Raw genomic sequence first — 15,084 nt, 5'->3', positions numbered from 1 at the left:
AGTCTTGAATGGATAACGCTAAGGAACAGGGCCCCAGTTCAAGCCACAGCACCACAAGAAGAGAGGGATGAGAAAAATGCGAGGGGTGTCATTACCTGGAAAGTGGCAGGTATTTGACTTGGGGCCAGTTTGGTTTGAGATCTGGCAGCTCTCAAGTGAAGGTGTGTCTGGCACTTAGATGCTCAATTACTACGTGAAGGAAAGAAGGAACTGTTAGGGGTCCTTGGGGCTCGGAGGGGGAAGGAAAGTCTCCGTTTTCTTTCACCCATTCATTCTCCCAGCGGTGCGTTTTCAGGTCCACGATCATGTTCCAGGGCATCCCTTCATTTCCTCTTACAGTCCCAGCGAGGCCCAGGCTCAGCGCGAACCACCTTCCGCCACCGCCCGCCCTCGCCGAGTGGAGCGAGAGGGGCGGGGCGTGAAGAGGCTCCGCCCCGAGAGGGTGGGGCGTCGCGTTGCTAGGGGAATTCTGATAGGTTGTGCTGGAGTCCCGGAGGCCCCGCCCCCGTGGAACGCGATAGGAGAATCAGTTGACTGGAACAGCGGAGGGTCGCGGAGGCGGAGGGAGGCGCGGGGCCGGGCGCGCGGCGGGGCTGAGCGAGCGGGAGGTGAGTGCGGCGGCCGGGGACCCGGGGCCGGAGCCGGGACGCTAGGCCTGCCGTCCTGTGGGCCGAGGGCGAGGACCCGGATCCGGACGGAAGCCGGGTGCCTGTGCGGCTCCGGCCTGGCACACCGCCGGCCCGGGCGCTCGGGGTGGAGGTCCGCCGGGCCAGACACCCCGTGGGGTGTCCCCGAAGGGGCAGCCCAGGCCCCCGAGAGCGGGATCCGGGCCGAGGTGAAGGGCAGCGGGGGCCGGGTAGCCGCCGCCCTCGTCCTCCTAACGGCTTCTCCCTTCCAGACGCCGACGCAGAACGCCGGGAGGAGCCGAGCCGTCCGGAGCCGCGGGCCGCGGGCTGCACAGCCATGCTGCGGAGGACAGGTGCCTCCCCGGGGTGGCTTCGGGAGAGAAGCTCCACCCTGTGGTGCCACCCTTCTTTCCTGACCTCTTTTTATTTTGGGAACTGGCCTAGGAAAGGCACCCAGGAATCCCTTCCATGTTTCGACCTCATCAAGGGCCCCGTCTTAGGTGCTGAGCGCAGCCCCATAAGGTGGGGATGGAAACTGAAGCCCAACAGGGGAAAAAAAGCAAGGGGCTGCATGCAAGGCCTTCTGGGTAACCACAGAGGCCCTGATGCGGGTAAAGAGCCAAGAGCCCCAAGACCTAGGCGTGTACTTAGTGCCATGCTCTGTGCCATTACTTACTGCTCTGTGCTTGTCAACCCAGTCAGTCCTTGCAGGAAGTGTCCATTCCCCCCAGAACACGGGAATCTGGCTCCCCGAGTGTGCAACCTGCCTTTGCAGGGCTGTGGGTGAGATGAGGGGCAGGGCGGTGGGAACCACTCACAGCCCCCACCCTCCCTCAGTGCTCTTGCTGACCCTGATGGCCCAAGTGCTGATGCTGGAGAATGGCCTCCTGCGGACTCCTCCCATGGGCTGGCTGGCCTGGGAACGCTTCCGATGCAACATTGACTGTGATGAGGACCCAAATAACTGCATTAGGTAAGGGGCACCCCCACCTGACAGACACAGCCTTGCCCAGAGTGGGGCCCGGGAGTGGAGGAGGGTGAGCTAGCAGAGGGGACAAGGTCTAAAACGCTCAACCTCGTGATCTACTCAAGGCCCCTGTGGGGCAGGGCCTTGCAGTGGACCTGGCCCCTGAGATCATTGAAAGGGGATAACCAGAAAGCCCAGGTAGGCCCCACAGGCTGCTTTTGGCTCCTGGCACCATCCTTGGGGGTCATTCACATTTGATAGCTGGCTTGGTCCTCAGCCGCTAGCAAGGTCATGCAATTTACAGTAGGATTCACACTCAGAGCTGAGGGAAGAGCAGGGATGAAGGCCACACTGGGCCACTGAGCTGCCCCATTCCCCTGCCTCTTGCCAGTGAGAAGCTCTTCATGGAGATGGCTGATCGGCTGGCCCAGGATGGATGGCGGGACCTGGGCTATGTGTACCTGAACATTGATGACTGCTGGATTGGTGGGCGCGATGTCCAGGGCTTCCTGGTGCCTGATTCCAAGCGCTTCCCCCATGGCATTGACTTCCTGGCTGATTATGTGAGCCCCTAGCCCCTGGCCTGAGGACCACGCCACCCCTTTCCCTTCAGTCTTGGGGTTTGTGTATGCCATCCCTGCTTAAGAACTGTTTGGTGGTGGGAAGTGACAAATGAACATTTGCTTTTGGCCCATAGAGGAGAGGAGGAGGCGGGGGAGAATCACCAGGAAAATCCCCTGGAAGACGGCTAGTTCTTAAACTGATCCAGAAAGGGAGCCTTTGAGGCAGAAACAAAGGCCTTGAGACCAGACAGCAAGAGGGGATGGAATGTATGCTGAGGGAGGCAGGCTGGGACCTCTCCTTTGGCCAGTAGGAGCTGCTCAAGCATTTTGTGGTTTGCTGGTAGAGGAGCTTAAATTCAGCCCTCATACGTGCTCAGCCTGCATGCTTGGTCCTCTACAACTTGAGCCATATCTCCAGTCCAGCTCTTTGCTGGTTATTTTGAAGATGGAGTCTGGTGGCCTTTTCTTTTTCTTGTCAGTTGTGGGGCTTCAATTCTGTGCCTGGGCGCTGTCCCTCAGCTCTTCAGCTCAAGGCGAGCGCTCTACCACTTGAGACAGCGCCACTTCAGGTTTTCTAGTGGTTTATTGGAGATAGGAGTCTCATGGTCTTTCCTGCCCAGGCTAGCTTTGAACTGCAATCCTCAGATCTCAGCCTCCTGAGTAGCTAGGATGACAGGTGTGAGCCACCAGCACCCGGCTCTGGTGGCCTTTTCTGCCCAGGGTTGGCTTCAAACCTTCACCTTCCCTTCTGAGTAAGTAGGCAGGAGCTACCAGTGCCTGACATAAGCCAAAGTGTATTTTTATTTGGTTTTTGCTTTTTCAGTTGTGGGGCTTGAGCTCAGGGCCTGGGCACTGTCCCTGAGCCTCTATGTGTTCAAGGCAAGGTTCTACCACTTGGGCCTCAGTACCACTTCTGGTTTTGAATGGTTAATTAATTGGAGATGAGTCTCACGGGGACTATTCTGCCTGGGCTGGCTTCAAAGTGAGATCCTCAGATTTCAGCCTTCTGAGTAGCGACCGGCGCCCGGCTTGAGCCAGAGTTTTAATGGGCCCTGATCAGACATGTCTGGGAGGAGGCTCCCTGGGGTCCCACTTGACCACCATATCCTCAACCTCTTACAGGCTCATTCCCTGGGTCTGAAGCTGGGCATCTATGCGGACATAGGCAACCTTACCTGCATGGGCTACCCTGGCACCACACTAGACAAGATAGAGCAGGATGCTCAAACCTTCGCCGACTGGGAGGTAGACATGCTGAAGTTGGATGGCTGCTTTTCCACCTCCCAGGAACGGGCCGAGGGTGAGTTCCACAGCTTGCGTCGGTCTGTCAGATAGATCAGGCCGTGGCCATGGGAGCTTGGTTTGTCTGTGCATTCTCCAGCCATAGCTGTCCCCAACTCCCCTCACCCAGAAGCTGGAGATTGGGGCCCCCAGGCTTCACAAAGACAGGGTGACCCACCTGCCTCCTTGAGGCCTGCTTGAGGCTCAGGGTACAGGAGGGCCACTTCTTCTTTGGGGCCTCAGGTTACACATATTTGGTGGGAAAAGGTCCCAGACTTGTCTCTCCTGTACCTGCTTAGTCCTCAAATTGGGCTTTCTCCAGGGTACCCCAAGATGGCTGCCGCCCTGAATGCCACGGGCCGCCCCATTGCCTTCTCCTGCAGCTGGCCAGCCTACGAAGGGGGCCTCCCCCCCAGGGTAAGCCATTCTGTGTACCTGCCTGCCAGGGCTCCCTACGCTTGGGCCTCCTTGCCCCCTACGTGCCAGGCCTCCGGGAGGCAGCCACCAGAGCCAGGATGCTCACTTATAGCTAGCTAGGGACAGGGCTGTGGCACACTAAAGGGAGCTCCTGCTGTCCCAGAGTCTCCAAGGTGGCCTCTTTGTTGTGTGGATGAATGGCATCCAAAGCAGGAAGGCTGTGGGCATGAGCACAGTGTCATGTAGTGGTCAGAGTCCTAGGTTGTACCAGGTAGACGAAGAGATGATGGCAGCTAGGCAGTGCCACAGAAGGAAGCGCAAGCACCTCCCTAGGGGACACCTCCCACCCCCAGATGTCAGGGAGATGGCAGCAGGTGGGAACTCCTGCTGAGGAAATGGGGGGAGCATGTGCATGGGGTGAGGGCCGTGTGCACCAGCCATGGCAAGCAAAGCCATAGACAGCCCCATAACAGGCCCTCCCCCCCAGGGTTCTTGTTACCATACAAACTTGAGGGTCTGTTCCTGCACCCCTTCCCAGTCCAAGTGGCTTCTGGGCAGCAGGGTGACACGTGGCCCCTGCCTTCCCCAATATCCAGGTTGACTACGAACTGCTGACCAACACCTGCAACTTCTGGCGTAACTATGACGACATCCAGGACTCCTGGAAGAGCGTGCTTTCCATCCTGGACTGGTTTGTGAGCCATCAGAATATTCTGCAGCCAGTGGCCGGCCCCGGACACTGGAATGACCCCGACATGGTACCAGCTTGCAAAGGGGCTGCCCCTAATCCACCGTCTCTGCCAACCCCATACCCTGCTGTCCCGTGCTCCCCTTCCAGGCTTTATGTCATTCAGGACCTGTCAGACTCCACCTTCCTTTTGCCTGAGAATATTCAGGAAAAGGATCTGGGAATGCCCATTGTTAACTGCCTCCCAGGTCATTCCAATGGTTTTCAAAGCCTGGGAGCCCTGATGGTAGCCGCCCACTCCTGCAGAGGAAGCTGTGTCCGCAGGCTGAAGACCTCGGCAGTTGTGTGTTGTTTGGCCCATCTCAATACCTTTCGGTCATCTGCCTTCTAGTACCTTGCACCTTGTGTCAGACCTGCCCAGTCCCCAGGCACAAGGGCAACTCAGTCCTGCTTCCAGTCTTATCTCAGTCCTACCTAGTGACTTTTTTCCTCTTTTACTTGCATTGTTTCTCTTTATTATTATCTGTGCCAGTACTGGGGTACTCAGGGCTTGGGAGCTGTCCCTTGGCTTCTTCACTCAGGGCTAGCACTCTACCACTTGAGCCATACCTCTACTTCTGGCTTCTGAACTTTCCTGCCCAGGCTGGCTTTCAGCTTCAATCCTCAGATCTCAGCCTCCTGAATAGCTAGGATTACAGGCATGAGCCACCAGCTCGCTGGTAAGACTTCTTCTGCCCCTTTGAATTTCCATGTTGTTTATCTCTGACCCTTTGCAAAGGGATCAGTGGTGCTTAAATCTCTGGAGAGCTTTCCTGCCGTCATCTCTGAGTGTCAGAAGTTTCAGCTTATGGGACTTTTTTTCAGTACTTGAAAAATCCTCGGAGCCTACAGCCCAGACGGGCATGGTGGCTGGAGCCTGTAAGTCCAGCTACTCTGGAGATAGAGACAAGAGATTCTCAAATGCAAGTCAGTCCAGGAGTTAAGTGAGACTGGAACATAGTTCAAGAGGTAACTCTACCTTGCCTGAGGCCCTGGGGTTTTTTTTTTTTTTTATGATTAAGTAATTACATAAATTTCACAAACTTCACAGTATTGTGAGATGTGACACTTAAAGTCACAAACACATTCTAACCTTCATGAGGCAAACTGTCATTACTGTAAGTAAACTCAGTAATTTACTCTTCATCTTGTAAGCCTATAGGAAGTTACTGTTGATTCCAATGCACCCCTCGTTCCCCTTTGCTGGTTAATTGGCAATAAGAGTCTTTCAGATTGGTTTGCCTGGGCTGGCTTCAAAACTTGATCCTCAGAACTCAGCCTCCTGAGTAATTAGGATTACAGAATGCCCAGCTAGGAAGCAAACTGCATCACGAAGTATACTACTGGAGCCCTGGTTTTGTAATAGCCAATAATGAGACCTGCTCTAAAACATCAATCCATCCTATCCTTAGGACAGTAATCTTTATTTGGCAAGTGTACTCAACTCTGGCCATCCTAAGAATTTTTTTAAAATTTTTATTTTTTTATTGTGAAAATACTGTACAGAGGGGTTACAATTACAAGATAATGAGCACATTTCTTATCAAGCGTTGTAGCCTCCTTCTTTGTTTCCCCTTCCCATCCCTTCTCAGCCTCCCCCCACCCCCCCCCCCAAATCCTAAGAATTTCTATGGACTGAAGCTGAGTGTGGTGGCTCAAGCCAGCAATCCTGCTTACTTGGGAGGTGGAGATTAAGGATTTGGGCTTAAGGCCTGCCCATAAAAGTTCTGAGACTCCATCTCAATTAAGGCCTGGGAGTGGTGGTGTGTACCTGTCATCTTGGCTAGGAGGGACAGGGAGCACAGGGCTGGATGCAGTAGCACAGCCTGTCATCTCTAATCATATGGAGGAAGGCGCAGATAGGATTCCAGCCAAGCTGGCCCAGGCATAGGTAATACTAGACTTTGAAAATAACCAAGGCAAAAAAGGGGCTGGAAGTGTGGCTCAAACGGTAGAGTGCCTGCCTAGCAAGCATGAGGCTCTGGAGGTCAGTACTCATTACTGCCAAATAAATAAGATTACGGTGGACTGTGTGGATTTTTCTCACCATCAAGGTCAAGTCCAGCTGGACTGATCTCTGAGGGCTCTCCTTGTCCTCACACAGGGTGTTTGTGAAAAGGAGGAGGAAGACCTCGCTTCTTACGTTATTTATATTTTTAGTAGAAAGCTGAACTCAGCTTCAAGCTTTCATGTGTGTGTCGGTCCTGGGGCTTGAACTCAAGGCCTGGGAGGTATCCCTGAGCTTTTTTCTCAAGGTTCTACCACTTCAGCCACAGCTCCACTTCCAGCTTTTTGCTGGTTAAGTGAAGACAAGATTCTCTTGGACCTTGCTGCCCAAGCTGGCTTTGAACCACAATCCTCAGCTCTCAAGTCTTTTGAGTAACTAGAACTGCAGGCATGAACCCACAGGTACCCAGCTGGTCCTGTGTGTGCTCTTGAGGGGGAAAAGGCTGACGCTCAGATGAAAAGTAACTCGCTCACCCCAAGGCCACATGGCGTTGGCAAGCCAGGCCCTCACATGTGCCATCGCTCCCAGAGCTGTGGCCACATGTCGGGCTCTGATCCTGGTGCCCACTGCCCAGGAGACAGTGTCAACGCTTGCTTTCTTCTCCTGCAGCTGCTCATTGGAAACTTTGGCCTCAGCTTTGAGCAAGCCCAAGCCCAGATGGCTCTGTGGACTATACTGGCAGCCCCACTCTTCATGTCCAACGACCTGCGAACCATCTCCCCTCAGAACATAGACATTCTGCAGAATCCACTCATGATCAAGATCAACCAGGACCCCTTAGGCATCCAGGGACGCAGGATTGTTAAGGTACTGGAGCCCGAGCTCTCCTGACAGCGAAGTTGCTGATATGGAGGACCTGGGTAGGGGGCCCTAAGTTTCTTCCTGGCTACATGCACTTAAAGGCTCTGCTAGGAGCTGCTGCAACTTCCCCCTTCCTTCCTGGGGAGAGCAGGGACAGAGTAGGACAGCACACACAAGCAGAGAGGAGATGTGTCACCATACAAGTGCAGGGTGCAAATGGGAGGCACAGGGCTTCTGCAGAGAGTGAGAAGGCTTCCCTCTGAAGTTTAATAAATTATCTTGGCCGAAGACTCTTACTATATTTCTGCTGCTACTGAACACTTACTATGTGCTGGGGATTCTAAATGTATTTTCTCAGCAAAGTAGTTACTCTCCATTTTACAAATGAGGAGACAAAGTTGCAGAATCTAAATAGCTTTATCTCAAGTTGAAATGACTTTGTGTCACCTCAACGTCTGCTCAAATCCTTGACTAGTTTTAAAAAAACTAACTCTTCTGTACATTTTAATAACCATAAAATAATATTTTTTAAAAAGTCTGAAACCAGGCACCAGTGGCTCAAACTTGTAATCCTAGCTACTCAGGACGCTGAGGTCTCAGGATCACAGTTGGAAGCCAGACCAGGCAGGAAAGTCTATGAGATTCTTACTTCCAATTAACCACCAAAAACTCAGAGTGGTGCTATGGTTCTAAGTGGCAGAGCACTAGCCTTAAGGGTAAAAGCTCAGGGACAGCACCCAGGCCTTGAGTTCAAGCTCTATAACCAACCCCCCCACACCAAAAAAAAATCTGCAAAACTAGAGAAGGCACCCGTAGCCCTAGTGATGATCAGAGGAGACAGCCAGCCAGAGCCAAAGAAGTGGATGGTGGACTGGGCCTAGGCCTTCTGTTTTGTTCTCACTGGTCAAGGGCTTCCCCGGCAGCACTCACATGGGATGCTCTTGCTACTTCAGCCTCGTCATCCTTGTGTGAGCTTCCGAGGCTGGGCCTCCTGCACCATTTGTGTCTCCCTCCTCCAATGGGTGTGGAGGAGTGTGTGTATCACTGAGCATCAGTGAGTCAGGGAAGATAAATTCCTGTAAGTGCTAGAAGACTGTGTAGCCAAGCTGTGGGCTGGTTGGGACAGAGCTTAAGGGAGAGTCTGGCAGAGGATTCAAAGTAGCCATCTTTCCTGCCCAGGAGAAATCCGACATTGAAGTGTACAAGCGGCCCCTTTCCCGTCAAGCTACTGCCTTGGTCTTCTTCAGCCGCAGGACAGACATGCCTTACCACTACCACTCCTCCCTCTCACGGTTCAATTATTCCGGCTCCAGGCTGTATGAGGTGAGTGCCCACCCCCACCTGTTTTCCCTGGGAGGGTGTTTGCCTGTAGTGTCTTTGCTCTTAGGTAGGTGGCTTCTGCAGGTACCTGTGGGGGCCCATTCTCTGCACCAGTGTCTTCCAGTCATGCAAATGGAACTACTGTGTATACACTAGCCTCCTTCGCCCCTCAAGCTCATCCTTGCTCATAGGTCAGCCTTTGTGGCTCTGGTGTTCCTGGGTGTTCGTTGCTGCCTGTGCTTGGATATCTGTCAGCTTTGCTGATGAAGAGACTTCTGTTGGGCATTCTGGAAGCCCTGCATAGACAGGAAGCCCACGTGCAAGCTTTGCTAGTCTGAGGGAGGTCTCTGTATAGCTCTTCTCATGCTAGCATCTACGGTATCTCCACTGCAGGTCCAGAACGTGTTCACAGGGGAAACCATCAGTGGCCTCCAGAATAACACCAACTTCACAGTGATCATCAATCCTTCGGGGGTAGTGATGTGGTACCTGTATCCCACCAAGAACCTGGAGATATCCAAGCTGATGTCCCAGGAGTGAAGAGCTGAGACAGGTGACAGGCTGTGGCAGCCCACTGGGCCTGGACCATGGCGCGCGGGCATGCCCAGAGCAAGTGGGCAGGGTCCTCTCTCCTCCCTGGGCCATGGCGAGCTGGCATGCAGAGAGCAGGTGGGCAGGGTTCTCTCCACCCTGGGCCTGCTCCAAGACCTGACCTCATCACACACACAAAGTGCAACTCAGGGCCAGCTTCCAGGCCCCACCCAAGTGTGGATCCTCTTGGAAACTCTGCTTGGGGCCTTCTTGGCCTCTCCTGGTCTCCACCGCTCTGCAGGTATTGCTGCACACCCTGACCAGCCTCCTGAGCCCCACAGGTGGAGGGGCACCGATGCCCACCAGACTCCAGCCTCTGACTTTGTGATGACTCTGAAATCAAGATTTGGAATTTTTCTAATTAGGTATAGAGATCTAAGCCCTTGCTGGAAACTCATGAATCATGTGATTAACTTTCTTACCGGGAGAAGGCCTTGCAGGCTGAAATCTCCTGGGAGTGGGGGTCGGAGAGGAGGTGTGTTGCTCCCTTCGATCACAATAAAGCTGTTCTTCATTCAAACAGTCGTTATGCAGGCCTTGGGCTGTGGGCTCCTAAGGACCCTTGTAGGGCACTACCCATGATGTTCATCTTACTTTACATGAAACATACATTTCCAGAATGGCCTTTTTTGTTTTTGTTTTGTCTGAGATCAGGACTGGAACTCAGTATCTGATACTTTCACTCACTGGCAGGCACTCTACCCCCAGAGGCGAGTAGCAGGTCCCCAGGGCCTGCCGCTTGTGCTCTGGCCAGCAGAGTCTCCTGGTCTAGCATCTTAGCCTGCTCTCTTGTCTCTCAATGTCTCCATTCCCAGCCTGACAACATGCAAAGTTCAGATTCTCTAGCTGTGTCTACAACCGTGCGGATTCTTTCTGTCCTGAAATCTGTTTCCTCCTCCTAAGGAAAAGGAGAAGCAGTGAGAGCAGCAGGTTCTTGACCGCCTCCCCAAGGCTCCTACTGCCAAGCCCTCCAGTCTTCAGCTTCCTGGGGACTCCCTTCGGTATTTTGAAAGATAGTAGCAAAGCAAGTTTACTAGGTCCTATTTATGCATCAGTATAGGAACACTCAGTGCTGCAGGCCCTGTACTCTGGCTATGTGGGATCTTTTGTTTTTGTTTTTTGCTTTTTTTTTTTTTTTTTTTGGGGGGGGGGTTCTGGGGCTTGAACTCAGGCACTGACCCTGAGCTTTTTTTGCTCATGGCTAGCACTCTACCACTCAAGCCACAGCTCCATTCCGAGCTTTTATGGTAGTTAATTGGAGATAAGGTTCCAGGGACTTTCCTACCTGGGCTGGCTTTGAACAGTGATCCTCAGATCTCAGCTTCCTGAGTAGCTAGGATTACAGGTGTGAGCCACTGGTGCACAGCTGGGACCTCATCTTGATAAGATTGTGAGAAGCCTTGTCTCCTCAGGATTGTGAGGTCCTTATGTCCAGAATAGGGTGGAAAGAACTTAGAAGTACATTTTCCAGTGTCATTTAAGATGACTAGAACTTTGCTGATTAAGTCACCACATTTGATTGGTATGTTAGAGTCACTAGAGAAAGCTCCACTCTCCACGGATGTCTGAGACTGACACACTCAGGAAGACAGAGCCTAGCCATTCCAGGCCAGTTACTGTGGGTGAAACTGCAGCCTTGAGTCTTGGTTGCAGTGCTGTTCAAGCCACATGGAGTGGCAGCTGGTGGAGAGGCCTCTCTAGCTCAGGAAAGCAGCTGGAGATGAGATGCAGTGGAGTCCCAGGGTTAGGAGTTGGGGTCAAGGTGTGCTGTACTTGACTAATTTCTTTCTCTCAGATCCAAAGATGCTCACATGACTTGTCCTTTCATTGTGAGGGTGCTGGTAGATTCCATCTCTTCACCCTTCACTCAACACACACATGCCCTATCTTTCAGGACACATTCTCACTTTTTTCCACAGGCCAGTTAAGGACTCATTTTTTTCCCATTCAAAGCATCCTTCTTTGCATCCAAGAATAAAACAGCCCTTGGAAGTGGCGCTGTGGCTCAAGTGGCAGAGCACTAGCCTTGAGCTGAAGAGCTAAGGGACAGTACCCAGGCCCAGAGTTTAAGACCCACACAGACCAAAAAAAAAAAAAAACAACCCCGCCTACACCTATTGCTGAGTGCTGGTGACTCATACTTATAATCCTTGCTACCCAGATGGCTGAGATCTGAGTACTGTGGTTCAAAGCCAGCCATGGCAGGGAAGCCTATGAGACCCTTATCTCCAATTAACCATCAAAAAGCCAGAAGTGGAGCTGTGGTTCAAATGGTAGAGCAAAGCCTTGAGTAAAAAGCTAAGGAACAGTGCTCAGGCTGAGTTCAAGTCCTAGTACCAGTGCGCGCGCGCACACACACACACACACACACACACACACACACACACACACACACACACACACACACACTTATTATGGAAATTTCCAAACAAAAATACATATAATGGCCAGATGCTGGTGGCTCACACCTGTAATCCTAGCTACTCAGGAGAATGAGATCTGAGGATCTCGGTTCAAAACCAGCAGGAAAAGTCCGTGAGACTCTTACCTCCAATAAACCACCAGAAAACCAGAAGTGGCGCTGTGGCTCAAGTGGTAGAGCACTAGCCTTGAGCAGAAGAGCTGAGGGACAGCGCCCAGGCCCAGAGTTCAAGCACCACAGCCAAAAAAACCCAAAACAAACAAACAAACAAAAAAACCCATGAATTTGTGTATATAGCCACCACATAGCTCCAACACTAGCACCTTGTACCACTCACTGCTTCATCTCCTCCCACATAGGCTTCTCTGGCTTGTATCTGAAAACAAATCTCAGAAACCTTAGACAGGGTTTCAGAAAAATTTACTACTTTAATATAATATCTCTATCCAACACAACTTAGCAATAATTATCTATGTTTGGTGTTTGCTGTCTCAAAAAAATAGCTTTCTATAACTTGAATCATGGTTCAAGCAAGGGATCAGCAAAAACAGTCTATTCAAAACTACTGAAAGTCTGCCCTGCCTTACCACACATGCAATGTGGAAAAAACCCTTGCTACATACTGTCAGCGCCAATTAACAGAAAATACTGGAAATTAACCAAAAGCTTGCAGTAACCCATACAGCATTCAGCTGGCAAAAAAAAAAAAAAAAAAGTTTGGGTAAGCATAGTAAACTTCGAGGAATTTTCTTTTGTAGCAGATTTTAATAGTCTAAAATCAAAGAGTTAGGGGCTGGGAAGGTGGCTCAGTGGTAGAGTGCTTGCCTTGCATGCCTGAGGCCGTGGGTTCGATTCCTCAGTACCACATAAGCAAAAAGAAAAAAGCCGGAAGTGGCGCTGTGGCTCAAGTGGTAACTGAGCGCTCGCCTTGAGCTGAAGAGCTAAGGGACAGCACCCAGGCCCAGAGTTCAGGCCCCACGACCGGACCCAAAAATAAATAAATAAAATCAAAGAGTTAAAGGAAATCAGGTATAAAGAATTAAAGAATAAATATCTCAACAAATAGTAATAGAATTTGAAATTATATCCTTGCTACTTGGGAGGTAAAGACAGAAAGAGCAAAGTTCAAGGCAAGCCTGAAAAAAATCACAAACCCCTATCTCAAAAAAAAAAAAGATCCAGGCTGGTAGCTATAGGAGGATGTGTTTCAAGGCCAGCCCAGACAACATTAATATATCTGGAAAAACTAAAACTAAAAGCAAAAGGAAGGGCACCTCATGTGATAGAGCACTTACCTACCAAGCATGAAATCCTGAGTTCAAACTCTCGTACTGCAAAAAGAAGAAATAGAAATGACAGAAGACCAAGGAGAAATTCTGCACTTGGAAACGTGCTGAGATGAAATACTTCATTAGAAGGGTCTAATAGGCAGAATCAGCAAACTTGAAAATAGGAATGTTGAAGTTAACCTGAAGAACAAGAGTTATGAATAAAGAATAAAACTTCAGAGACCCGTAGAATACCATCAAGTATACAAATACACAGGATCAAAGAGGCATCTATGTGCAGAAACAAATAGTGAAAACTCCCACATTTGGTGGAAAAGTTAATCTGCATGTTTCAGAAGTTCAACCAACACTCCAAGTAGAATAAATGCAGAGACAAACCTGTAGGCTGATTATAATCAAAACCCATAGGTAAATTTTGAAAGCAGCAAAAGTGTCTCATTACATTCAAGGGAGCCTCAAGATCTACAACTGACTTCTCATCAGAAACCATGGAAAGAGCCCAAACTCTCTGCAATAGATGAGTGGATCCAAGCAATGTACCTATACACAATGTAATTTTACACAGCCATTAGAATGAAGAATATTATGTAATTTTCAGGAAAATGAATGGACCTAGAACAAATTATGTCAAGCCAATCTCAGAGAGACAAACACCACATGTATTCCCTCAAATGTGGAATATACCAGGATATGGTAAATCATACAGGATTCTAGCTAGGCATTCACATACAGTGAGACCAAAGGAGTATATTTTATTTATTTATTTTTGCCAGTCCTGGGGCTTGAACTCAGGGGCCAGGCACTGTCTCTGAGCTTCTTTTGCTCAAGGCTAGTACTCTACCATTTGAGCCACAGCACTACTTCCGGCTTTTTCTGTTTATGTGGTACTGAGGAATTGAACACAGGGCTTCATGCATATGCTAGGCAAGCACTCTAACCACTAAGACACATTCCCAGCCCAAAAGGATATTTTTTTTGGGGGGGTGGGGTCCGGTCGTGGGGCCTGAACTTTGGGCCTGAGCGCTGTCCCTCAGCTCTTCAGCTCAAGGCTAGTGCTCTACCACTTGAGCCACAGCACCACTTGCAGCTTTTTTCTTTTTGTTTAGGTGGTGCTGAGGAATTGAACCCAGGGCCTCAGGCATGCAAGGCAAGTGCTCTACCACTGAGCCACCTTCCCAGCCCCGGGATATTCTTTATTTTTGGTCCTGGATCTTGAATTCTGGGCCTGGGGGCTGTCCCTCAGCTCTTTAGCTCAAGACTAGTGCTCTGGCACTTGAGCCACAGATCCACTTCCGGTTTTCTGGTGGTCTAAAAGAGTCTCACAGACGTTCCTAATTGTACTCATTACCTGATTTATATAACTGTAACCCCTCTATATTTCACCTTTGTAATAATTTTTTTTTTTTTTTGGGTCCGGTCGTGGGGCCTGAACTCTGGGCCTGGGTGCTGTCCCTCAGCTTTTCAGTTCAAGGCTAGCACTCTACCACTTTGAGCCACAGCACCACTTCCGGTTTTTTTCTTATGTGGTGCTGAGGAATCGAACCCAGGGCCTCGAGCATGTAAGGCAAGCGCTCTACCACTGAGCCACCTTCCCAGCCCTGTAATAATTTTTTTTTTTTTTTTTGGGTCTGGTTGTGGGGCCTGAACTCTGGGCCTGGGCGCTGTCCCTCAGCTCTTCAGCTCAAGGCTAGCACTCTACCACTTGAGCCACAGCGCCACTTCCGGCTTTTTTTCTTTTTGCTTATGTGGTGCTGAGGAATGGAACCCAGGGCCTCAGGCATGCAAGGCAAGCGCTCTACCACTGAGCCACCTTCCCAGCCCCTGTAATAATTTTTTATTTTTTATTTTATTTTATTTTTTTTTATAGTATGAATATAATAATTTTTTAAAACAATCATGCCCTGAAAAATAACAAAGACATATGCCTACATAAAAAACTGTACATAAAGTCTTCATTTGTGCATTCTGTATGTGTGCCAGTGCTCAGACTTAAACTCGAGACCTGGCCACACTCCCTTAGCTTTTATGCTCAAGGCTATTCAAGCCATAGCTCCCCTTCTGGCTTTTTACTG

The 15,084-nt window shown here is 50.5% G+C and overlaps 1 protein-coding gene across 1 annotated transcript; it reads left to right on the top strand.

Annotated features, from left to right (window-relative positions):
• The first annotated feature begins 551 nt into the window (after positions 1-551).
• On the top strand, positions 552-9,821 carry Naga (alpha-N-acetylgalactosaminidase). The gene is made up of 10 exons (XM_042697978.1): positions 552-608; positions 899-979; positions 1,464-1,599; positions 1,985-2,156; positions 3,279-3,456; positions 3,760-3,854; positions 4,451-4,612; positions 7,199-7,396; positions 8,570-8,713; positions 9,104-9,821. Exons 2-10 carry the CDS (start codon positions 964-966, stop codon positions 9,248-9,250), a joined length of 1,248 nt encoding a protein of 415 aa, XP_042553912.1. The 5' UTR covers positions 552-608; positions 899-963; the 3' UTR covers positions 9,251-9,821.
• The last annotated feature ends 5,263 nt before the right edge of the window (positions 9,822-15,084 follow it).

The sequence above is a fragment of the Dipodomys spectabilis genome, unplaced genomic scaffold, assembly GCF_019054845.1.
Source record: "Dipodomys spectabilis isolate Male_0828 unplaced genomic scaffold, ASM1905484v1 ptg000230l, whole genome shotgun sequence".
In the NCBI taxonomy this organism is placed as follows: Eukaryota; Metazoa; Chordata; class Mammalia; order Rodentia; family Heteromyidae; genus Dipodomys; species Dipodomys spectabilis.
This window is presented reverse-complemented; position numbering and strand designations above follow the sequence as displayed.

Bases quoted from the DNA above. Each gene is read 5' to 3' on its own strand.
- Naga (XM_042697978.1), top strand. The intron at 1,600-1,984 runs GTAAGGGGCACC...GCCTCTTGCCAG, and splicing joins GACCCAAATAACTGCATTAG to TGAGAAGCTCTTCATGGAGA. The intron at 7,397-8,569 runs GTACTGGAGCCC...TTTCCTGCCCAG, and splicing joins AGGGACGCAGGATTGTTAAG to GAGAAATCCGACATTGAAGT.